The sequence below is a fragment of the Gymnogyps californianus genome, chromosome 1 (assembly GCF_018139145.2).
Source record: "Gymnogyps californianus isolate 813 chromosome 1, ASM1813914v2, whole genome shotgun sequence".
NCBI lineage: Eukaryota > Metazoa > Chordata > Aves > Accipitriformes > Cathartidae > Gymnogyps > Gymnogyps californianus.
The window spans coordinates 111,668,819-111,694,271 of record NC_059471.1 but is presented as its reverse complement, the minus strand read 5'-3'; the positions used below and the strand labels follow the sequence as shown (position 1 = coordinate 111,694,271).

Here is a 25,453-nt window from a genome sequence, read left to right as displayed (position 1 = left end):
CATACCCCAGAATATTCAATAGATCTATAGTAAAAAAATTGCAGAGGAGTTTGGGAAAAATGCCTTAAGTGTCTATTCCAAATCAGTGGAGAGGGAGCTGTTGAGGTATGCTGCCAACTCCTTCTCTTTTTTTTTTATCTGTTCTGAATTATTGTTATAGGTCCAGACTTTTGTTTTCATTCAAAAGCCAAGAAACATGATCTTTCTAATTAATTTAATATCCTAAACCAGTTCATTCTTATGTTGCCAGAAAAATCCATGGTGGGAGGTTAAGCTTGCTCCTTCATCCCAGTACACAACCTAAACAGCAACTGCTGGGTAAACTAGGCAAAGTAGGCTGATCCTACCGTTGAGCATGCAGTGGCCAAAATCTTTATTGATAAATATTAATAATGACTAGATAAGGAGAAATTGAGATCTCCAAAATATTCTGTGCATAATGGATAAATTTATGGAACAAATTACTAATTGTAAACTATTCTTTTTATCTTAAGCACAGACATAGTTATATGGATGCATTGGGTTTATTTGCATGATCTGTCATTTTAAGACTGTGAGCTGCATATTCACTTCTTGAGTTTGAAAGGATTGCTAAGATTGTCTCAATTTTTAAAATGATTTTGCTTTTCCAGATGTGTGTTAGACAGTGGATTATATGATAGCCTTTCAAGAAAATACAAGATTTGAATTTCAAATACACTGAAGGCTCTTAGCACAGTCCATAATCAGCAAAATTATCACTCAACTCAGCACATTTCATCACAGCTAGTAATCTCTTCTCATGTGAACACTTGAGTTAAAAATATTTCCAGTAAAGACTTGTAAGTGCAAAAATGTAACAACTGAAACACTGCTATATATGGTATAATTAAGCACTTGTTTTTCTGCACATGATATATGTTTTCATTCCGTATTGGAACTTCAATTGGATCTAAATTACTCTGGATCAAACAAAAATGTGTTCAAAATGAAAAAGATGGCTCGCCACTATTATTAAATCATTAACCAAAAAGAAAGATTCTGGGCTATGAAGTAAAACTGAAATCACCAGCCAAAAACTAGAACACTAATGCTTAAGTATATAGCTAGCATGCACAGTGTTTATCTTTTGTTATATTTTAAAACCATTAAATTAGATTTCCTTTCTGATAAAAATCATTAGCTTCCATAACTTCTGCTCAGCATCAACCAAAACAGATTATTTAGATATTTATGGTTAACTTCCTAACAGAAAGCAATTAAAAAAAAATCTGTGATCTAATGGTCCATTTATTTATATAATCTCAGTTCCACAATATTGTTTTGGCACTTTTCTTCTGACCTCACCTGCCCTTTGACTCAAGGATGAAATGGTATTTCTATAAAGCAACCTTGTATTATTTCATAATGATCATGCTGACAGTGGGTTCTGAAAAGCATTTGAAGAATGCAGGCCTTGCATTCCTTGAGCAGCAGAGCCACCAGCTAATGCTTTCTCTAGCAATGTGGAATGCACACTGCCTTTAATCAGAATTAACTGTAGATGAGTTTGCATTTTACCAGGGACACTTTTGTGAGCTTTCTGTTGACTTGTTAAATAAACTGCTGAAAATTCCAAAGAGGTCAATTAGGAATTATTCCCCCCGCCCCCCCCCCCCCCCCCCCAAAAAAAGATAAAGATGGACCACAGGCCTTGTCTGTCAAAAGGAAGAATTTCTCATCACTAATATCCTTGAACCTGACTTGATCCACTCAGCCCCTGTTGCAGTAAATCTGTACAGCATCAGCAGGTGCAACCATTAACAGCTCAATGCCCTCTTAGCCAATGTTTGTGTGTTCTATTTATTCCAATCACAGTCATGGCACTGAATCAGGCAGCACTATGGACAGATATTAAAAAATACTGCCTTTCCATTAATTTTAAATGACCTTTTAATCTACATTTGAATTTTAATTGAATGAAAATGCATCGTTTTGTCATAGACCATCAGAGAAAGGACTTAAAGGGACTGTAGAGTGAAGGTTAGCCTTTAGTATCCAGAATCTACTTGTAAAGATGAAAGGATAAGGCGGAAATTATCTCCCCTTGTCATAAAAATATAGACAGCTTTTGGAAAACAAAGAAAAGGCATCAAATTAATGCTCATACCTCTATAACATGAGCCTGAACCTCTCTACCTGTCACTTGTGATGAATATGCTCTTGTGAAAAGCCAGATTATTCAGAATTAGACATCTTTTCAAACTTTCATGGTGCAGGCAGGTCTCTAAGGGAACAGTAAAAGTAGACCTCTGCATATAACAACAGTTTTAATGGCAAAAATTCATCAAAGTCTGTCAGGAGATATTTAATGAGTCAGTTAAGATAAGGAATAATGATGCTGGGGAATGCCACAGTCTCCTAGTATAAGAGGAATTTTGTTGTTTTCTTCACTAACATTAAAGGATGCAAACTGCCTTCTATCCACAATGGGATGAAGAAGGATTTCAACAGGATTCCTGACATATGAAAAGGATTCATGTTTGTAGATGGAGTAAGGTAAACTTCAAGGCAGGATAAATTTCAAACCCAAAATTTTGAAATGGAAAGCATCAAGACAGATCATGTGGTGCTTTTCCTTTCCTGAAAACTCTTCTCTGCCTATGTATTTCCATGGCTCTTTTCACATCTAACCATACTGAGAAATTCTTAGAACATAGCTCTGAGGTAGGTGCCTTATTCACAGAGGGACTAAAGGGCTACATGTTGTAGCTGTTCTAAACCAACAGTACTCCAGTAACTTCAAGGCAACTGTGTTGATTTAATTGAGCTAAGGACACATCCCCAAACTAGCTGCCTAAGATAATATTGAAGACTGGTGGGAACTGAGCCTCATTTTTCTGCACCTCAATTCATTGCTTTAATCACAAACCTATTCATCCTTCACAATGTTTTTTTGCAGTCCTATCTTAGCTCTAGTGAACCAAGCAGCTTCCTTTCTCACCAACCCTATTCTAAGCTGGTTTGTCCCTTGTTTGCATTGTTAAGGAACCTCCAGAAAGCAAGCAAAAGGCAAACTAGACTTCGATGCCTTTTTGATACCATAGAGAATTGCACAGAGACCCTTTTTGATTGTATATTTTCTGCAGAAATTTGTCTGTTTACTTGTATGAATTACGTGATCTCATATGCCTTTATTTACACTGCTTTTAAAATCCTTTTGACAGGAAAAAACAATAGGAATTTCTGTAGCTCACCATCAGTAACCTCCAGCTGAGCCTTTGCTAAAATGCTTCCAGCAACCGTCAGTGCTTGACAAATGTAGTAGCCTGCATCAGACCGCTGAATGTTGGTAATAGTGAGGTCTCCAGTTGGTGACACTGAATATCTGCTGTTGGGTTGGAGAGGCTGGTTTGGGAAGAGTAGATTCTGCAAAGACAATTCATCTTACGTCAATTCAAAACACAAAAGTACCACTTTTCCCTCAGCTAGAGAGACGATGATTTTTCCTCACAAGTACTATATATAAACTAGAAGAAAAAGTAAGTGTGGTTATGACTTTATGAACACATAGAGCTAGCTTTCCCTGCCTTGAGGAACTTGCAGTTTAAATTAGAAACAGCCCTTTGACAGCACACAGTGGTGTGTTCTGGCTGGGGGTATAGGCGAGGAGAAATTTTCCAACAATCACACTTGAGTGATTTGTATTTGTGACACATTCATCTTCATTCTGAATGCAATTGTAATAATGTACTTAGTTGGCTATCAAACCAGGAGGACACAATGCCACAGTAAACATTAGAAAGCTAGCAGAAAGAATTGAATCCTGGAGACTTGAGGGAGCATAGTACTATTGTTTGGCTGTGAATACGTCTGGGCAAAGGAGAAAGTAAGAGCGTGGCACAGAAGGAAAGCTGGGAGGGAGATACAAACAGGTCATAAAGTAGCAGAAGCTGGCAGAGCATGAGAGCTTAAAGGAGAAGTAAAAGGAAATTAAAACTGATATACACCAAAGGAGAAAAGCAGCACAGAGCCTCAAGGGTGAAGAGAAAGGGTATAAATCTGATGTGGAAATCATCAGAAAGAAAAAATAATTTCATGTAGGATAAGACATCAGTTAGCACAAAACAGGGAGATTAGCTTTTGCCTTTGGGCTGGGTTGGAGAAAAGAGAGATGTCAATAAGAATAACTGGAATGGATGCAGTAGTCATTGCATATGATGAAGGACTGAATGAATCAATAATACAGAAAAGGACTGAAAAGGTTTTAGTGGTGAGGGCTGTGTTTTCAAGGGAAAAGTTATACCATCTGGCACAGCTCTTGATGTGAATAAAAAAGAACAGAAAAAGGGGGGCAAAGTGAACAGAAAGGTCAGCAACATTGCCCAATAAGACAGAAAGGGGAACAAGTTAAACAATAATTAAACAACAGTAATTTCAGGAAAATAGGGTCTGGCTTTTATGTCAACTCAACAAGCCTCTATGAAAAATACAATTGTTTGTGTCAGGAATATCCCAAAACACTGTTACCATGCTGTGATAAGCTTTCAGTCATTACTGCAGCTCTGTATAGCTCTGCTGTGCTTTCTAATGACGACTCCCTACTAACTTTAAAGTTTGTCTATATGGGCTAAAAAGAAAATCTAAACGTATACAGTAGAGTATTAAATGAATTTTCTGTATATCTTCTTCTGCAGTAGACCTTAATGCTTTACAAAAAATGATTTGGAACTGACAAGCAACAAACTTGGATTTTAAAAAATTCTGCTTTGAAGTGAAACTCACACCTTTTCTCTCTCTGGTTTTGGCAATAAAAGGAGAGAGATAAGCTTTAAATAAGACCCGACACTCCAAATATCCTTATAATTGTATTAACCTACTAGGCTACTTGTCACCCTAGGGTGAGTCTTTCCCCTTACCCCCTTTCAATGTCAATGTCCAAGAAATTTTTCACACCAAATTTTTCCTCAAAAATCAATATGCACTCAGTAAACATGTCAGATCCAATAAGAAAAAAAGTGTGAAAATTCTGAAACAATTTCAGGCTACAGGGCTAAGTGGATCTCAAAAAATTGCCCTGTTTTCTGAATTGCCTTGAAACTTTCAGAATAACCTCTGTCTGGCACAGATACCTACCAAATGAGGGTATTACGAAAACTCCACTAAATTTTATGAGAAAGCAGGGAATTTTTATATGGCTGAGCTTGACTCCATTTATCACTCATGCAAAATGTAAAAAGAAACACAATGTAAAAGTGCAACGATGAAGCTCCTAATCCTTAAGAGGAAAAAGATCCAGAATCCTCTTTATCACTGCATTAGAAAGGGGAGGCTACCCTTCTCTTTATCTTGTCAAGCATGGGCTTGTCTGTTCTGGAGAGGTACCATGTCCCAGTAAATATTCCACACATCAGGAGGAGTTCATCAGTCTCATGACTCCTCCCTTCAAAGACCGGATAACTAGGAATTATAACTTGTCCTGAATACAGTACAATCCTTTTTAAAGTGTTTTTATATTTTCACTGGTTTTAATTAGCTGTTGGGTTGCTCATCTGGGCACAATGGTGGCATGCTGGGTTGCAAATGAGGGGACCAGAGTCATCCCTGATATAATACCACTGAATTTATCTCAAGGAAGGATTTAGCCCAGAGAGTCTAAAGGTTACACATGCCCTGCCCTGGTGCATTTCATTGGTGGGCGGCTGTTGGTCTCTGGGGAAAAGGCTACTGAGTACAAAGGACCAGCTGTTTATGCACAAGCTGGCACAAAAAATGACTCAGGAGGGAACAGCTCCCCTCCCTTCCAGCTGGTTGTGCTCAGAAACACAGGATCAAGAAATGGATTCACAATGAAAAATGCCCTGCAATTACTGGAGTGGGCTAACAGGACTACATAACATTACTCTGAACACTAATAGTAGTGCTGCAAACAGTTCCTCAAGTAAAAGCAGAAGTAAGCGTTGTAAAGCCAAGCAACACCTTATAGACAGGCATGCGAAAAGTCATGTAATTTGGCCAAACTACTGTCCTCCAGATTTGTATGATGATATACAGTATGTGGAAACTCACCTATTCTATGGCATCTCATTGCAAAATCTGGCAAGTTGTATATTGAGACGGTAACACTAACCTGTGTTACTTCACTGATGCTCAATTAAGATTAACATGAGGGTGCAGAGAATCACATTGAGCTATGTTTCAAGGTATGATTATAAACCATGTAGGTATCAATTTTTATGTTGCATTTATTTGCCAAAAAAGACCATTCTAACCCTCAGGGATCTGGTTCTCAATATGGCAATTAATTTTCCAGGTTTGTAATTAAACAGCTTCAACGTGGTACAATCAGTAGGTAATAACATTCAATTAAAGACACAAGATGCATTTTCACCTTAAAATGTTTTTACCCTTGAAGTGATACCAATGGAAGAGGATAAAATAGAGTATTAACACTTTTCAATTACGCTAAATGACTTTAATCCTGCAAATGATGTCCTACTTTAATTAGAAGCTCTTCTCTTTATTACAGCATGATGGATGTCCACTTTATTAGATTCAAGTGTGACACTATAAGCTCACTTTACATAAACATTACCATGTTATTAAAATGCTTTACAAGGAAGAGTTTTGAAATGTTTGCTAGCACATCAGTACTTCCTACTTTAATTTCAATATGCTATTCTACTTTCCCCTTGGAACAATTTTCACCTTAGTGAGACTCACAATACTGTGCTTTTCCAGGATGTGATCCATGGAGGCTAGATGTAAAGTTCTCCAAATAATACACTGAAAGAAACACACTGAAGATTAAGCTTACACTCACACAAGCTTACACTCATAAAGTAATAGTGTTGTATCTTTGTAAGCCACAAATGCAACAGCGCACAAAATGCTGTCAGCCTTGGTCCGGTCATTCTGGACCAGCTATCTGACCTCGTGAGAGGGTGAAGCAGAAGCAGGCGGGGCAAAGCGAGAGATCTGCGGTTCAGTTCTTATCTCACGTTTTAACTGAGCTGGTACACACAATGCCTCCAGATTAGACAAAAGGCACATCTGCACTGCACAGCACAGTGTGGATACTTGAGTTAACTCACGTATTGCTGTATGGGAAAAAGTAGCACAGGGCTCTGAAAAGACTAATTTAGCCAATGGAGAAGGGTACATAGTGTAGATACATAGACAGATGTAGCCATGACAGGCTTCATTAGGGAGCTGCAGAAGGCACTGTCCTTCGGCATCCGTTTGCCCCTTTTAATCTTTTCGCAGGTGCAAAAGAGAATACGGCGCTTAGTTTACAGTGTTCAAATTTAACAGACTAACATGAATTGCATGTTGAAAGTGACAAGGCCTGACTTGTGCTGTAACATCGTGCCAATACAGCAACAGCAGTAAAAAAATGTTATGGCATGACATTCGTATGTTAAGCTATAGAAGTTAGTATTGGCTGATGGCAACATTGATTGCTACATCAGAAATTTTGTTTTCAAAAAAATGACAATAAGGATCAGGGAAATATTTCCAAAACCAGATTCGGAAATTTCCTGAGACAATTTTACTGAAGAAAGCATCTGTGTGTTCAAAACCTCTATCTGTATGCACTATGAGAATATACCAATGCAAATCAGTTTGCTAGATATATATCTGCTTGATCATGTCTAGACAGGTTGTGAACTGTAATTACTGACTCTGATTAGTTAAAAATTGAGTCATACCTTTTTTATATACTATGTTTGTCTCACCCACCTGTTTGTTTCGGGCTTCAGAATAAAAAGTCTTTAAGATATATACTTTCTTGCTTTCTATACGTTTATACAGCACCTAGCACAAGTTTCACCAACTTAAATGGCCTTTGAGTTCTTCACAGTATTAATACTTTTTAAAAAAAGCAACAAAAATGTTGGTAGATAATAGTGATAGTTTAAAAGACAAATTCCTGTGAAAGATTAAAAGAATCTGTGAAAGGTAATATAAATAATTTTCTTAAAAATTTAACAATATAACTGTTTAGAAAGGCTTGAAAAACTTATAGGGTGCTTATAACTTACCTGGCTTCCTTCTTTTTGCCAGAAAACAGCTGGCTGGGGATTTCCTTTAGTTTCACAAGGAAAAGTCACTGTTCGGCCCTGGGCTACAATCTGGTCTCGTGGTCTCACCACAAACTGTGGGGGAGCTACAATGCAAGAAAAACCATGGTGTAAATTTAGGATATTTTGCAAGGGGGAGATGAGGAATATTGAAGGAAAGAGACAACATCATGGAGATTTGTTTTATGCCAGAGGACATAACACCAGAAACATTAATTAGTATAGACAAAACTAATATATAAACAAAAACAACAACAGCAACAGCAACAAAGAGAGCAACGATATCAGTATGTGATATCCCCAGTTGTAAAAAAAAAAAAAAAAAAGGAAAGAAACATTACAATCATACATGCTAGAGTAAATTCTGATGACAGTAATGCTAAGGAGCAGCAGTCAGGTGTTTATGATGCCAGCTCTGGACGTATTCTACCTTTCATCTGGGCAGATATCAGCACTCTCATACCCTCTACGCTTCACAGAGCCTGTTGTGCTGGAGCTATCGTGTATTGCAAGGTATGAATTAGGATATACAGACTGCCTTTTTCAGTCTGCCCCTCTAGACTTTTAAAAATGATTGAGAAAGGAGAGGAAGGTCTGGATGACAGCAGAAGGACAGCAGTTCAAAAGCTCCCTCACTTCTCTTAGGGGTAGTGTGGTCAAGAATGAAGTAGGAAGGAGGACTTGCTGTAAAAAGAATGGTTGCTAAAACAACACAAACTTGGGAGATCCAGATTTCAGCTTGTGTAAAGACAAGAAAGAAGCAAGAGTTGAAGAGTTAGTGGGCAGCAGTGAGCGGTGAGTAAGAAGGAATAGGTATTCCAGGAGATCAGGAAGAGACAAGGAAAAGAAAAAAGGAGAAAGTGGAGTTAAAACAAGAAAGAAGAACCAGGACTGGCTATGTTTTCAAGCAGATGGCATTAACAGTGCTCAGACATAGGGGACCAGGAAGAACAGTCAGAAGTGAACAATTTCTAAACAAGAGGTGTAGTTGACTTGTCTGAGGGTACTGATGGAGAATAGAGAGTCAATGCTTGGTGGGAACAAGAAGGGAGAGAAAAGGTGTTAATGTGCAGAAGGAAAGTGGGGAAGAAGCAGTGTTGGAGGATTTGAGAGAAAAAACTTGACATCAGTGACTATGTTGAGCATGTGATAAGGCAAATTACTTTTCAATGCATGACGTGCAAACCCTCCAGTCTTGGTTCAACGTTGGAATTCACTGGAACTGGATTTATACTATTTGGTATATCTTAAATATGTAAGCAATATCTCCAAATATTCTCATCAAAAGACCAGCTAACTTTTGGAGCAGGCTGAAGAAGGGGACAAAATAGTAAAAAACCCCACCACATTCATTTTCTTCTATTCCACTATTGGTTTGGTGATTGTGGAGAGGGATGGTTTAGGAACACTAAGTTTTTAGGTAAATAGAATTTAAGTGTTTTAGAAACCCATATTTTCACCATTATAATTACAAACTATTTAATTAGGCACAAAGAGCAACCAAGACCCAGCTTCCGATTACACCTGCTGACAGCACAGACACAAATCTGCTAACTGCATAGAAATGTACACAGATCTGATTTTTTTTAAATATGCTTTGCAGTTATCTCATGAAGTACTTCCCAAGGCTTTACAGATCAGCAGGAGTCTGAAGAGCACCAGTTGAATAGCGCTGGTATAATGCGCTCTTAAAACAAGAACTGTAAAGCACTTAATAAACATGAATCACCATCAATTTAGAAGGCAGAGGGTGAGGACAACACGAGGAGTCTTCCTTCTGCCTCACACTCCTAAACACAGGTTTTGGCCTCTCTGGGAAGAGAAGTGTCCACCTCTTCCCTGGGGCTCAGCAGGTGTTGGTCTTCTGAAAGGGCAGAGACAAAGGGCTAGGTGCCCTGCTGCTGCTTGTTTATACCCATATGTTTTGAGGTTTCTATAAGAGCATAGGTGTTGCTACACATACTCTAGGATCTGAACTCATGCTGTACTATTCCTGAAGTGGTGGACTGCAGGAAGTTGCTTGTTTTTCCCTCACCTAGTTTTACCTAGCATATCTGTATTCAGTCCCTAAAGGTGTCAGAAAACAGTAATGTGGTAATCAGTGCATATGTTTGTTCATTCAATCATATGGGAAGGGAAAGACAGCAAGACCTTTAAATTGTGAATTAGAAACCTCCATTCCTATAGGCATACCTTACACTAAGGTATCTCTACAGCTCTGACCACCCACTCAATAAAGGTCACTGAATTAGTTCAGTGTTTGCTGCTCAGCCATAGAAGTTCATTGCCCAGGATATTAATATAGAATCAATAGCAACATCAGGCAGAGCAGAGAGCAGAAAACATCTGACCTCTTCAGGTGTTATATCTGCATTTGACAGGAACTATGCATGAGTCCTGCGTCTATGCTGTGTTATGGGTGGCGTCAAGACCATAATCTTTCTATCGTGATGTTAAAAACCTGGTGTCAGGAGACCATCCCATAGATCACACCTGAACGTGATCGATGCTTAAGATCACTTCGTAGGCATGCTTGGTGCACCAGGGGTATGTTATGCAGACAGTGCTCTGAGACAGCTCAACAGAAGGAAGAAGGGCATGGCATTTTCATGAGCCTATCTTTCAAATCATGTAACCAAATAAATGTAAGGTAGGTAAGTTTAAGTGTTCATCTGAAACGTCCTCACACACACAAGGCTGTATTGTAAGTCAATAATTCAAAGCTCTGAGGAGATGTAATAAAACTGAACTTGTTCTGTAGCAGACTTTCCAAGGACCAAATCAAGGTAATTTGGTAGTCAAGGAACAGTGAGAAATAAACATCCTAGTTTCTAGTTTTTGACCTACCCCTAACTTTGAACATCTCTCACTTTCCTAAGAGCAGAAAAAGGATCCTTTCTTTTGCAAAAAGAGACAAGGAAAAGCAGCAGGAATTAAGGCTGTAGCTGAGTCCGGATAATCTAAATGATATGGATTGACCCTGTTGCTCTGTTCTCTCTCTGCCACACACCAAGTCCTCTCCAGCATTTACCATACTAGGCGAACAGAAGATCTGTGGCCTCATAGCTACTAGTTTAGACTTTCTAAAGACTCCAGTAAACAATTATGTATGGTTATGCAAGGTCATGTTTTCTAGCTTTTCTCCGCAGCCATAATTACTAGAAATTCACTATAAAAATAAATAAATTAATCAGAGCTTTTATTTAAATATAATCTCTTGATCTCACAAGAAGCTGACTTCTATTGGTCACTACGTTAATTAGAGCACAAACCCAATTCCTTCAGCCAAACTATTTAATACCATAATTTTAAAGAACATCAAAAAATAATTTTGGAAAAATAAAACCTTGTACGTGTTTTTTTAATTTATTCAAAGATGGGGTTCTATAATGAAGGAAATCCCCATTTTGTTCCAGTTTGTTGTCATATTCAGCTATAGCTCTGTTTATAGACAGCCTCTGATAAAAATGACATTGTTTACAGCATTTAAACAATGTTTTCACCATATCAGTTTTATCTATCAATTTCTAGTTGAATAATGCAAATTGAAAACTGAAAGTAATGTTAATAATTGCAGTAGTAATTCTTGGTCAAGTATAACTACCAAAGCAGTAAGACTGTCATTATCCCCCGAGAATGCAACGTGACCCTGCTCAGAGACAGCAAGGCTTCTTTGACAGAATAAGCACTTGGGCTCTTCAATTTTCCTAAAAAGAGAGCTCATTATCTTCATATATAGATGCTGTTTATAAAGATGGATAAATATTATTACTCCTGTTTTGCAGAAAGGTTAACTGAGATCATGACTTGCTCAAAGCCCAGCTTCAGTGGAACGTTGGACAAAACGTAATTCAAGCCATTATTGCTTCTCTCAAAGTAAGTGAATTTTTAAAACATTCTGAAAAGGTACAGTTAAATAACAGCAGGCTTGATATGCTTCAGCTGTTAAAGTTATGTGGTACTTTAATGCTTAATTCAAGCTAAACATTAAGGTCATTAGAAGAATCTGTTGAAAAAACTGTTATGAAGCAGCAAACCGAGTGTTGTGCCTATCAGACTATTACCCTTTACTGTTTCAGATGTAACATTAACTGGATTGGAATAAACAGAGTGGAAAAACTCTTGCTTAATTGACATTTGAAAGTCAAAGACAATGGCTCTAAACGGAAATATATTGCTTGGATTCCAGGGGACTAGCCAAAAATATGAAAAAAGAACAATTAGAGATTACAGACCTAGTATACTTCTATTGAAACTTCTTTTCTCTTTTTTTGAGAAATTTAAATAGTACACAGTAAATTAGATTTGATTTCTGGCAAATTATGCTTTGATACTGCATTCAGCAAGCGCTGGCTTCAATCAATGTCACACTAAAGCTCTGTTATGCTAATAGTCGCTTGTGAGGCTGAGCGGGATGATATGGAAATCAGATGGTTGAACATGAATAGAAAGCATAGGCCATGTACAAGTGGGCTTTGAGATGAGGGGATGGGGGAACCCTAAGGTTAATCACATCATGTTCAGAACTGTTTTTACAGCAGAGAACAGTATTCTACTGCAAGAATTAAAATGGAGATAGAAAAGCATGAGCAGTAGTGAGCATTAGTTATGTTGTTCAAAATGGGACGAGTGCATTCTGTTGCACTCTTTCTAGATGTTGTTTTATGCATGACTGAATGGATCTTTTATTCTATTAGTAGATGTATATGAAGGTAGCCTCTGCTCAAGTGATAAAGAGCTTTAGAAAAAAAAGAAGAAACAAATACTGCAAATTATTTCAAAGGAATTTCTCAACTCTTCTCCAATCTTAATAGTCAGCAGAATCTCTAATCTGATGGGATGGATTGCATTAATTTCTTTCCCAGTAGCGTTACTGAATACTAAAGGTTACGCTGAGTCACCAGGAGCTGATAATGCTGCTGATGGAGAGAAGCTTGACTGAGACAGTGAGTTCATCCCTCCTAGGTGAACTTTGGTCACCTGATAAGAAATGTGGCAGAAGACTCAGAAGAGGAGGGGAAAACTACCACAGAAAAAAGTCAATTTATAGCAAAAAGTACAGTGATCCCATATCAAGTACTAGCAACATTTTCTTCCAGTGACACAGTTTTCTAAGCTGATCTTGTGATTTGTGGTTCATATTGAATTCAATGATCCTAAGGGAATTTTATTATCATGACTTGCTCACAGCACCTCCCCCACCCCAGGTGCCCTGGGGTTCATACATTATAATGCTGTGATTTTAATTAAAAGTAGATATTGTAGCAAGTTTTAGTCCAGTATTGCTACTGCAAGCAGAAATGGAATTGTAACCACAGCAACTAATATCAATGGGATTTTTGTTGTTGTTGTTTGGGTTTTTTCTAAACATCCTCAATTACCTAAGGCAGCCACTATGAGACCAAACTCATTTTACATAATCCAAACAATTTTCAGATAATGAAAACTCTAGTAATCTTTTAATTACATGTACTTAGATAAAATGTCCTCATATACCATGGCATATGAGGCTTTATTAAAAGCTCATTGAAATTGGTAGAAGTTCTCCTATTGGCTTATGTGGTCTTTGGATTGGTCCCATTGAAAAAATAATATATTACAGGAAAAGAGTGACAGCAACAAATTTTAAAGGGCTTAAATTACAGATTTGACAACCTTTAATTGCAAGTAATTTCAGTTGATAGTGAACTGCAAATGAAATTCATCGTGGAGATTACTTAGGCAAGCTAAAGCGATAAAGATGAGTGCTTCATTTTAAACTGGAATTGTTTATTATCCATAAACATATTTCTGTGACTGGTTCAAAGGGGGCAAGGGGAAAGATGCTGACTTGTAAATGTTCTAAGCAAAGCTCAGATAATGCTCACTGATAGGGGAAAAAGCTTTGATGAACAAATAGAAACACACTGGCTGGTAAAGCACCAAGATTCTGTAAGACTGAGTTCTGCTTCCAGCAGGGAAGAAACAGCAGACCAACCTAATATTCCTATCTACAGTCTTTTTCAGCATTGTACATTTGCAGCAGTAAATTAATTTCATAATAATCCTTTGAATAATCAAAGTTACACCTGGTACAATACTCAGCAGCTCTGTCTGGAAGTAAGAAAGTCAGTGTGATAAGATAATGGCGCCCTCCACAAATTGCCTTCTGATTTCTGCAATGCCACCAACATCACAATCTTTTGCAAAGCCCACAAAGACTTGAAACTGGATATCTCAATGCTCCTCTCAAACCCTTACCGCGGTGACAATATTCATGTGGCCACTTCAGCTGGTCTTTGATATGTGTTGATACTTTAAGAGATCAAACTCAGTTCCAGTCTTACCAAATACAGATCAAGACTTGCCTCTAAGACATTTACACGGAGGACAGCAGAAGCCCCCAGAGCTCCAGCTGAAGTACTACGTATTTTGAAAAGGGAGGTAACCCTTGACATCATCTATTGAGTAGGACTACTTATTTGTAGGATTGCTTTGCTGATTGCAGATACTGTCTTAGGTGACAGTTGAAGGCAGTATAGGAATTCTTGAAAGAAAATAATGATCCCTCACCTTTGTGTGTCATTGATTAAATTTGTCTAGAAGGTCCGGTAGATATTGGACTTTTGGATGCTTTTGTGATACAAATGTAAAAGAAAACTGTAAGACTCTGCTTATATACCTTGCTGTAACAACGTTTGCCCTTTGCATGGCATGAGCTGCCAAAAAATGCAGATATGAAAGTCTAGGAGTTTTGAAAGATGTTTTGCAAGGCTACTGTTGCTGCTGGAGTAGAGGAAAACAGAAAATATGTCCTGTCTCAAACACTAGAAACCTGGGTGAGTCAGCAGTTCTTTCCTCAGAAGTTCAGATCTTCTTAATGGGTACCGAAAGCGATGTGTGGTTCTTAGGACACAAAGTTATTAGTGCCCTATTAGCTATGACTAAAGATAAATCAAGGGTGCAGCCTCTGACACAGGAGCCATTACAGAAGCCTGAGAGGATGACAGCTTAGGCCTATTACTAATTCAGATATTTCTTATCAGGGATAAACTAATGGAAGTAAGGATGGTCATTTTCTTTAAAGTGAAAAGACTTCTCAACCTTATGGTGTGCTCCAATGATTAGGTGTGTTCACAGACAGAGAAGGAAGTAACTTTTTAGCACGCTAGTTACAACTGAGTTGCCTGGGAAATGAGTTTCCTTTTTTTCTCTGTCATGAGTATCATGTTAGCATAGGAATCTATAACTATTCTCTAGTCTGTATGACTGCAGTTAGACTTTGAAACAAGTGCATAGATCTCATTTTGTGGACATTTTGTGCTTTCTTTAACTATATTCTCTTCCTTGTTCATTTAGAGTGTTCTCTTTCTTCCATGACTTCTTCCTCAGGTGGATGGTTCTGCCAATAAAAATGAGGAACGGGTAGGTTGTGGGGATAACAAGTGATTCATGAAGCCCTTCACTAGACCCATGTTATTATTCTAAAATGACACAGGTGGAGGTGGCAAAGCAGGTACTTGGTTTGGATTCTTCTGAAAAGCGGCTTCCCATAACCTGGGGGAGTATCAGTAATCCATAGCTCAGATACCTTCTTTAACATTGACACTGCTTCAAAATTAATTCTCATATGTCCTGCACCAATGGATCAAATACACAAAATTAGAAGCACGGGGGCAAGCAGGGAGAACTTTTAGCAGGTTGAATGAAAGGAAGCAGTGGGGGAGAGGAATCAGGCTCAATGGGGCAGAGGTAGAGAGCAGGGGGAAGTGAGGTCTCAGCAAGTTTATTACCAGGACCAGTTCTGCTGTAAGTGTCCTTCACGCTGCTCCTGTCTCATGGAAACCGAGAAATCCCTTTTGTTTTGTTTGCTGTTTTCAGATGAGCCATGTAAAAACACAACAGTGTGAAAAGATCACACTTCAATCATTTGAGAATGCTAAACCTTCCTTCATACCTGGACTAATTGTTCTAAACTTCAATTTAAATTCAGGTTCTGAATTTCACATATAACAACATTTTTATCCTTCAGTTGTTCTGAAACACTGAAGCAGATAATCTCTGAAAGCATGGAAGCATAAGCGTTTTTTTCTTTCTTTGCAAGAGGTGAAAGAAGTCTAGAGAATCAATAAATAAAAAACGCTAACTGTCCTATATATTTTGACACATAAAATCTCTCTTTTATCCCTGGATGACCTAAAAGAAAGAAGTGGGATAAATCTGCATGGTGGAAAAAAGAGATGTGAGATAAACAATAATGAAAAAGCAGGTTTGGTTTATATTCAAAGTTTCCCTGCCAATTTCAATTAACACAACTGCCAAATCTGCATTTATCATTTTTATAACAAAAGTTGAAGCACAAAAAAACCCCAAACCACTACCAATGATTTGTTCTTCCTTTTTCCCTAGGACTAGTGTCAATAAAACAAAACTGTGAGAATAATTATAAAAAAATCCAACTCCGCCTCCTACATAGCAGAAAAGAAAGGCATCTACTTTCCACCCCCACCCCCATTTCCAGTGCTCTGAGTTCAGCAGCAGCACTTTTCCTGACCCCCTCCTCCTCTTTGTTTACAGTACATTTAAATATTACGTTTAAATATCTGGTCTGAATTTCGTCTCAACATTAGACTGTAGCCTGCTCTCATTCAATCATACTTCTCTATTTTATTATATCTTGTCCAATCCTCTCTTTTAAGCGGCCCCTGCACCTTACAGATGCTCCTGGAAAATCCTTTCTAGAAAGTCCTTCACTTAGTTTTGATGCATATAAAGGGAGGTAGCACTGATTCTGTCTGCCCAATAACGTACATTACTCAGGACATTGTAGAGACATTGTCTCTACTCTAGACAATGCTTTTTAATTTTTTTTATTTTTCCTCAAGTGTCTGAGATTCAGGGTATACCTTTTGCTCAGATCAGATAGAAAAGATGTACTTTCCTAAAATCTTAACACTTTAGCCCACTTGCTAATGTAAACTGTACCATTAGGGGATGGCTCATGCTACTATACCTTCTGTGAGTTTAGCAAACAAAACAAATTATGCCAACAAAAAGACATGTAACCTGCCATGATTCCTTTTGTCATGGGAGAGAGCAGGAGGGTTTGCTGGTAATGTGTTTAAAAAAGAAAAGCGTACCCCTTGCTGATATAGTAAGATTTCATCAAAATAATGAGTGTAATCTGGTTATCTTCTTCAAAAAAACATGAATTCACATGCTGAAGAGAAGAGCTAAGGAGATGATGAGGAGAGTAAAGAGCCTAGACAGGCTAATAGGGTACATCTATCTTGAGAAAGATGACGAGTTCCTGGTTTGTTTACCCTTGAGAATAAAAAAGGCTGAGAGGAGATACTCTGCTCAATTTGGGCCACTGTTAAGTGAAGAGAGGAAAAGGAGTGAGGAAGAAAAAAGACTATTTAGGCTGACTGACAATGCTAGCATTCACAGAATGGGGCATACAGTAGTTTTGCTGGTGAATAATACTGAGATCATATCCAAACAGTAATATCGACAGCAGCAATTGAGCAAAGAAGGTAAAAGGAAAAGTGAATGGATTGATATTTTGATTTCCACATTCCACTTGAAGGAAAAGTAAGCTAAAGGAAGGGAAAAGTTTGGGGGGAGCAACACATCAAAAGACTTTTTCATACACTAATCTTCAAAGACTTATGGAGAGACTCAGAATCCACTGAAGTAAGAAAACAATTCCCACTGATTTGAGCATGCTTCGGGAAAGTTAAAAAAGATTTACACGTTGAACTTCTTAAAACTTTCCCAAGCTAGAGTTCAGCAATTAAAAAAAAAAAGTAAAAAAGGAGGCGCTTGATCACTTCCTGCACTTGCTGGAACTGGGTTTTCTCCAAGAGAAACAATATGAGTACTGGCACGTACTTGGTGCCATAGCAGAATGAGCCAGGATGTCACAGTATGACGTGCTAAAACTTCAACACTGCCATCTTTCACACTTATCATTGAAGAAGAACCCTCGATCAGATCTTCTGCGTTTCTGTTCTGACCACTATCTGGCATACCCAAGAAGACTTGGAGCAGCTGGAAATGAAGCCGAGTTTTGTGGACCAGCACTTAATGCTTGGTGGTTAATGTGCTCAGTGTCCGCTTGCAGAGCCATTCTGGCCCATATATTGCAAATGTATTTATATGATATCTGAAGTCGTTATAGGATTCAAGTTTAAGTTCAGCTAGTGGATTTCTGCCAAAGTAGAAATGCTAAGGACTTAGGATTTTTAGACTGGTCTTTAAAAGGCTAAGAAATGTCAGAACAAGTCAGGTCCATATTTTAATCTCTTACTGGTATACAAAGAAATCTGAATTTCATTCTATGGCAACCTTTTCTCTTTAATCTGAAGAATTTGCCTGTTTTTAAACAAGAATGATGCATTATTATTTCACTTAAGGAAGAAACAAATCCAAAAAGCCTAATGCTCACTGGTGTCCTTACCCTCTTCTGAAAATGTCTATGGGTGTTAGCGGCAGGCAGACAGGCAACATACCACATTTTGATATAGATTTGAGATTTCTGCCACTGAAAGATGGCACCGTAGTGCCAAGCATGATCTCATCTCTTCTGTCACAAATTGCCATTACTGATATTTTATAAATCCTCAGTGTCTCAAGTGAAGGTGATATATTCATGAATATACTAAAATAAAAGCATTCATCCTGTATAGACTTTCCCTGCAAGAGTCAGAATGGAGAAGAACAGAGACCTTTCTCACTGACCATTCTGAACCATCTGAACAATATAATTTCTAGTCACAACACCTAATACAACTTTGTCTAAAATACAGCCCTTTCTATTTTATGTTTCATGCTGCACCACTCTTAATAGACCATTAAGTCATGCCAGGCTGATTTATGTCATGAAAACTTCCCAGAGCAGAGCGAAATGCATCATACAGTCACATTGCACTTAAATGTGAACAGACTGTATTTAATTAATATGAAATTTGGAAAATTCATGGCAGGTGTCTTATCTGTTTCTCTCTTCTCCAACATGGTAGGGAAGTGAAGTTTTTGTAACTTGGTTGGGCTCCCTTTACTTCCCTGGTTAATTCAAAATACTTAATTTCTATCCAGGTGGCAAAAGTATCTAGCTATTTGCTGCATGTCACTTCTTTCTGGGAAGATGAGTCATAGCATATGACAATAAATTAAGTAAACTTGACTTACTGCAAGGCAACTGAAATGCAAAGAACTGTATTTTCACTTGGACATAGTTGAAATTAATTTGGAAACTGAGTACTCTGTCATCTGAATGACTTTTTGGATGATTAGTAAAAAGGTAACTGAAACATCAGACAGATCTTCATAGATCTTCTGTTTGAACTTTAGGTGCTCTGTCTCAAAGCAGTATAGCAACTGCTTTTGAAAAGAGTGTCAGTGTTACTTTTAGTGGGACTATATGAAACTTTTGGGCTCCTCCCAACTTTTGTGCTTCTTTTAGCAGCTATTCTCTTGCCCAACTGCCTTAAGAAATACAGCAGAATGCGAAAGTGAGAAAATACTAATTTGCTCATCTGGAAAATCCATCTAATGAGTGAAATAATGATAGAAATTGTCTAAATAGGGATAAATATCTTGTTTCCTAAACCCATCTGTTGTAAATCCTGTCGGAAATCTTTTCAAAAGGTTATAAATAAGAGAACATCTATTTTAGAAATGGGCAACACATTTATTCCTAACAGCAAATCCGAACATGATGAGTAATCTGGCATAGAGCTGTTAAATTCACCAGCTGCCATCCACCTCAGGCAAAACCATACCTCATTTTGTCTATGTAGTATATACCGTATGTTAATAACTACTTGAACCAAACATGGTCATTGGTAATCCCACTCCTGAATTTTCCACTCAAGCTGAAATTTAAATAAAAATATCACAACTAACAGAGTATAAATATTTGAAACAGGCAAAAACTGAATAGAAAATGATTCAGTTTGCAACAAGAATTGCAATCCTGGAACATTAAAAATACATTTTTCTATTCTTCAGTGACAAGCCATTGAAAGAAAATGGTTTGGTCTTGTTTAAAACACAATAAAGACAAAACACGTCTGCTTTGAATTGGAGGTAGTGATGAAAGGTAGAGGTACCTAGATAATTCTCAGGTGTCACAAGAGAATATAAACTTTTAAACTGCTCCCCTGCAGTTTAACATATACATAAATATATAAATACACTTCTGTTAAAATGCCACCCTCCTAGAGAGCTGTGAGCTTGATAACATTAAGTAGCGTTTTCTTTAGCTTCCTTTCTGTAAGGAGGGGTATTTTTGCTCTGCATTCCAGTTAACTTCCTGAACAAAAAACATGCTACAAGATTTGACTCACCATTCTTGTCAAATGACAATTTTAACAGAAGATGACTTGGGCTTCTTGGTGGGGAACTGGTGGTGGAGAGGGAAGTTACTTTGTTTTGCCTTACTGTTTCGAAAAACAGGATAGGTACCACCTGCTTTGCCTACTCTTGAATGAAACAGAGATATGAACTGTAGAAATCAGTTTCATTTCAGGTCCTTAAGCAAAAAACAATAAAGGTATACACTATCATAAGGAGACCATTGCCTTTTCTACAGGTACAGGATCAGATAAAAGTGCTCTAAAGAAACTGATCTGCTTATACACAGCAATCACTACATATACACTTGCATGGGAGTTCTATACATTAAATGTCTTTGGGGTTGGACTTATTTACTTAACAATCTTTTCACAATTCACAGAGATAATCACTAAATTAAATAATTTGATAAAGACCATATGCCCATATAATAATTATTTTAAGGTCAACCATTCTAATTTATGTTTCCTGAATAAATCACGTAAAAGAAGAATTTTCTTTGTACCAGATGTTCACTTGCAACAAAATAAAATAGTGTAGGCAGGGAATATGCCAAATTGACCACAGCATGGTCGCAAAAGGGGATCATATACCTGTACAAAAAATAACTTGAGACCAAGAACTTCTGTATAAGCTTTGGAGATGGAATCATGGATGACTTAACGGCCTGAAAAGTCTTAAAAAAGAATCAGTGTTCTGAAATGAAACACCATCAACACTGCTGAAACCTATCATTTTCTTGTGAATCTCCAGTCATCTATTTTATGTGGCTTTCACAGAGCCCGAAACAGTCTCTACTTTGTGATTTTTTTTCTTGCCTTTCTTTTAAGAGTGAGCAAAGTGAGAAAAATATCTAGAAGTAAAATACTTTTAATCTTGTAGCATTTTCTTAGTGAATGAAGAAGCAGCCATAAACCCTCCCTTTCTCTAACATGAGAGATTTATATTAGAAGCTTACTAAATTCATGCTATATTTTCTAAGCAAAGAAAAATATTCTTACGAGTTTACTCGAGTTTTATACTGTTACAACTCCTGGAAATTAATTTCTTGAGAACTAGCATAATGCCAAAGTAATACAGTAGTGATTGGGTTTTAAAGCTTGCTATCAAAATCGCAAATGGAGAAGACTGAATTTCCATTCTGCACAGGGAATCCTCCAGGTGTGGATAAGCCATGCTGTGACTGCAGAGGTACTTGGCTTGGGTCTACATATGCTAGTTCAAGCAAGCTAATAAGCATGCGATCACCTTAGTTCCGGATACAGAGGCCTAACCTAGATTTTATTTTTAAATTATTCCAACCTTTCTTCCTCCAAACTCGTAACAGTGAAGAGCTGAGACAAGTTCAAACTCACAAACTTTAGTCAAACACATATCTAACAAAAGTTTTGACTAAATAAAGACCAAACCCCTCAGCAATCTCCATAAACACCAGTACTGACTTTTCACACTAATCCAAAAAAATCAGAGTAACCATATTATTATTCTAAAAGATACATCTAAACACAAACTACAAAAATCAGAGGAGCGATGCAACTGGTTAAATCATTTAGAAAACCCATATAGGCACAGAGTAAACATCCGTGAAAGAAAATTAAATAATATGTTCAGGATATTTCTGAACGCCAAAAGTGAATTTCAGCTACTGGCAGTTGCAAATTTTCCATTATGCTCAGTTATATTTTTATAAATTTTCAGAAGTAATTTCAAAGGCATAGGAAAAAATCAAATTTTCAGTGTGGGAATTAAAAATCCAGAGGTTGTCTTCCTCTGGACTTGTTATTCAAAACAGTCTGCATCCTATACAGTGCATTCCAAAATGCACTCCAAGATGACCCAAGGGCAAAAATCAAAGATGAACTTTCTTAACGAGCACGGAAATCTACTCCATCCCCTCTTCAATTTCAGGACTACTTCATTTCAAAACTCTTTGAAAGATACAAGAAAGACGGGACATGCAAAGCCTGTGCTTTTATTGCTATGCAATAAAAGCATAATAAGCTGATCATTCAGGGCCTGGTAGAAGCTCACCGAAATCAGTACAATCCTTTCTGTTGATTTCAATGGCTTTTATACCAGACCCTTAAACAGACTGTTAAAAAACATCTGAATGAGTGATTTTGGCTCAGTATCACCACACCCACCCCGTTTCACTGATTGGTATTTGTTGGTGACCTGGCAAACGCATTCATACATGACAGAGCAGAAAATACAAAGTTCAGAAATAGCACTTCGTCAGTCAAAATCACTTGCCTGGTGTTAGACAGTTAAAACTATTAAGCACTGGCTGCTAATTTCAGCCAGTTAAATGCTGTTGCAAATGAAAGATGAAGCATTGCATGAAGCCATGCTAAAATGGATAGAAGGATGGTTACTTACCAACGGGGCGAGCTGTTGACATTACAATGGTGTAGTGAGAACATAAAAAAGAAATTAAAAAAAGAAAAGAATATTTGTCAGAATGCATGACGTGTAATGTTACCTTCCACTATGGATACTACCATGATTGCTAACCCCTCAAATGACAGCCTAAGTAAAATGTTCATTGTTGTTACTGTTTAGTGATGTGCCACTATTATCACATTTACTTGAGCATAGCATCTGAACAAGCTGACTGGAACCATTCTCTGAGACACATTTTTATTATCTTCGCATGCCATCATCAAGTATCATTGTTAATGCCTGATAAAAGAAAAATTGCATTGCATTAGCACAAACTTTTAGATCCCGATGAACGCATCAATTTAAGCCGCAGACTGCCAAATGTCATGCCAGTAGATGCAAGGCGTTTGCTTTCTCAGTCTAATGCCAATTGAATTTTAAGCATGACCAGTCAGTACAGCAGTAAGGGCTACAGAAAGCCCAGGACGGTTTTTCTCATTCAATAACGGGCATGAAAGCTTACAGCACACTGCTTTTTCCTCACTGACAGTGCTGATGAAAATATAACAAATAGGCTGAAATGGCCGCAGGGATTTCAACCCAGAACCTCCCAAATTACTGCTTATACAACTTCTACTTCCTAAAAAAATTGCTGCTAAATGATCGACAGGTTAATACCGTTTCACGTTGATATCAAGATGGAAAGCTGCTGCTGCAACAAGTGATTTCTTCATTATAGCAACAGCCCTTCATTATACTTGTGCTGGGGAAGAGGGCTGTCAGTCCCTCTGTTAATAAAATATAGACATCCCCTTTCAGAAGAGCTGAAAAGCTGGACATAAAATTGACTCCAGGTTGTATCTGTGTAGGCGAAATTTCCCTTATTTTAGCAGGAGAAGTAGTTACACATTTCTGAGCAACAGCACAATTTGTTTTCTTTTTAAGAAGTTAACCAGCTCTATATGCTTGTGTGTAGGCTAGGGTCAAATATGCAGGGTAAGATATGCAGATTCAGAGGTAACACAGCATGCAAGGACCTTCTTACTTCTCAACCTTTCTATGGCTTCATCCTTACTTTGGCATACCTGCTTCATTTAACTATTTCAAGCCTGCTGCCCTTTCTCACCCATCATCTATTGAAGATTTTCTGGCTTCTAGTATTATGGACATATTCCTCCTTCTGCAGAGAGATGAGGAATAAGTGTGATATGCATCTTTGCAAGAGAGGGCATGAAGGCTGAGACAGAATTAAAATTCTGTTGTTGGTTGTGGCAGTGTAACGCAAACGTCCTGACTGCATCCTGATCCCCTGCTTTGAGAAGATGGAGCCATGAATGAGGGAGCTAAGGATTATGCTGTTGTTGCCAGGTTTGCAGCTGTAACTACACGACACCTGCAAGGACCAAGGCACCCTCAAAGTAAATTTCGAAATGCTATGTGGTTTTGCTCCTCTACATGAGAAGTGGTTACAGTAAAAGCAGTTTTAGACACAACTGGCAAAAGTTTAAGAATTCAGAATTAAGGCTTCCTTTAATTAAAAAGACCATTGTTTGTGGTCCCTTTAAAGTCAATGGGAGTTTGCCCAGTCCTTTGTTTTCAGAAAATTCAGAGTAATAGCCTTCTCCACTGAATTTCTTGGCTTTTCTCATTTTCTGTTATATCCTGAACATTTAATATGCTCATAATATCATGGCTTCCTTTGTGTTGGATAAACACTAGGTATTTGACTGTAAATGACAAACCCAGGGGGGAAAAATACCCAAGATAATGAAAACCTGCTTTTACTGTAGGAAAATCGATTAAATTATATATTTCCTTGGGTTTTTTTCACCTTAATTTCATCAGGTTCAAGCTTCAGTGATTTCAAAGGACTTTTTGCTTGGTTCTAGCTATTGTTTGTATCACAAGTCTGCGTAGCAAATCTGAAAGGCTTGCTCCAGTAATGTATATAGTGGACACAGTTCTAGGAGTGTTTAAAGGCTATCGAATTGGTTGCCAGATTTATTGGATACCATGATTCTGCCTGTGACAAAGGAACAGAGTGAGAGTATTTCTGGGAGTTCGCTGTAGTGACTATTTTTGTCACGTTACAAAATGGAAGAAAAATCTCTTACACAAGCATGTAGCAGGTAAACCCATTTCTTCAGCTTAAAACAGGAAGAGCTGCATTATCACTTATTGTCTAAAGCGAACACTGAGGTAATATTTTAGCAAATGGATTATCACAATACTCTCTTTTTCTTTGTTATATACTAACATCTCCCCCCCCTTACAAAGCCACTTGGTGCTTTTCTTCCCTTTGAATTCAGCAAATTAAACTGAACTGTGTCCATGCATTAAATGGATGGAAATGGAAGCTGGCCTCTTGGGTCAGTTGACCCCAGTTCTAATAAAGCAATCCATTGAGACTTTGAACATTTGATTTAATGTGTATGAAAAGAGGAGAACAGATAAAGCTAAAAATGTTTTTATTAACCTTTCACAGCTCTACTGAAAACCGTCAGCATGCACCACTAAACTGTGAAATAGTGTCTGTATGATATCCATTGTGCCAAATTGCTGCTTATCTTTTGGAATGAAGTAATAACTATTATATTCTATTTTCTCATATGGAAATATTAGCCTACAAACTTCTTCTGTCCCCATAATCTTTAGCATGTCTATATCTACTGTCACAAAAGACATTTTGG

At 37.7% G+C, this 25,453-nt stretch overlaps 1 protein-coding gene across 1 annotated transcript in view; it reads right to left on the bottom strand.

Annotated features, from left to right (window-relative positions):
• Positions 1-25,453, bottom strand: part of ROBO2 (roundabout guidance receptor 2) — a 476,837-nt gene that overhangs the window by 95,885 nt on the left and 355,499 nt on the right. The window contains exons 7-9 of the mRNA XM_050895055.1: positions 22,761-22,772; positions 8,004-8,128; positions 3,216-3,387 (exon numbers count right to left, since the gene is read on the bottom strand). Of these exons, the coding sequence (XP_050751012.1) occupies positions 3,216-3,387; positions 8,004-8,128; positions 22,761-22,772 (309 nt within the window). The remainder of the gene's footprint in view (positions 1-3,215; positions 3,388-8,003; positions 8,129-22,760; positions 22,773-25,453) is intronic.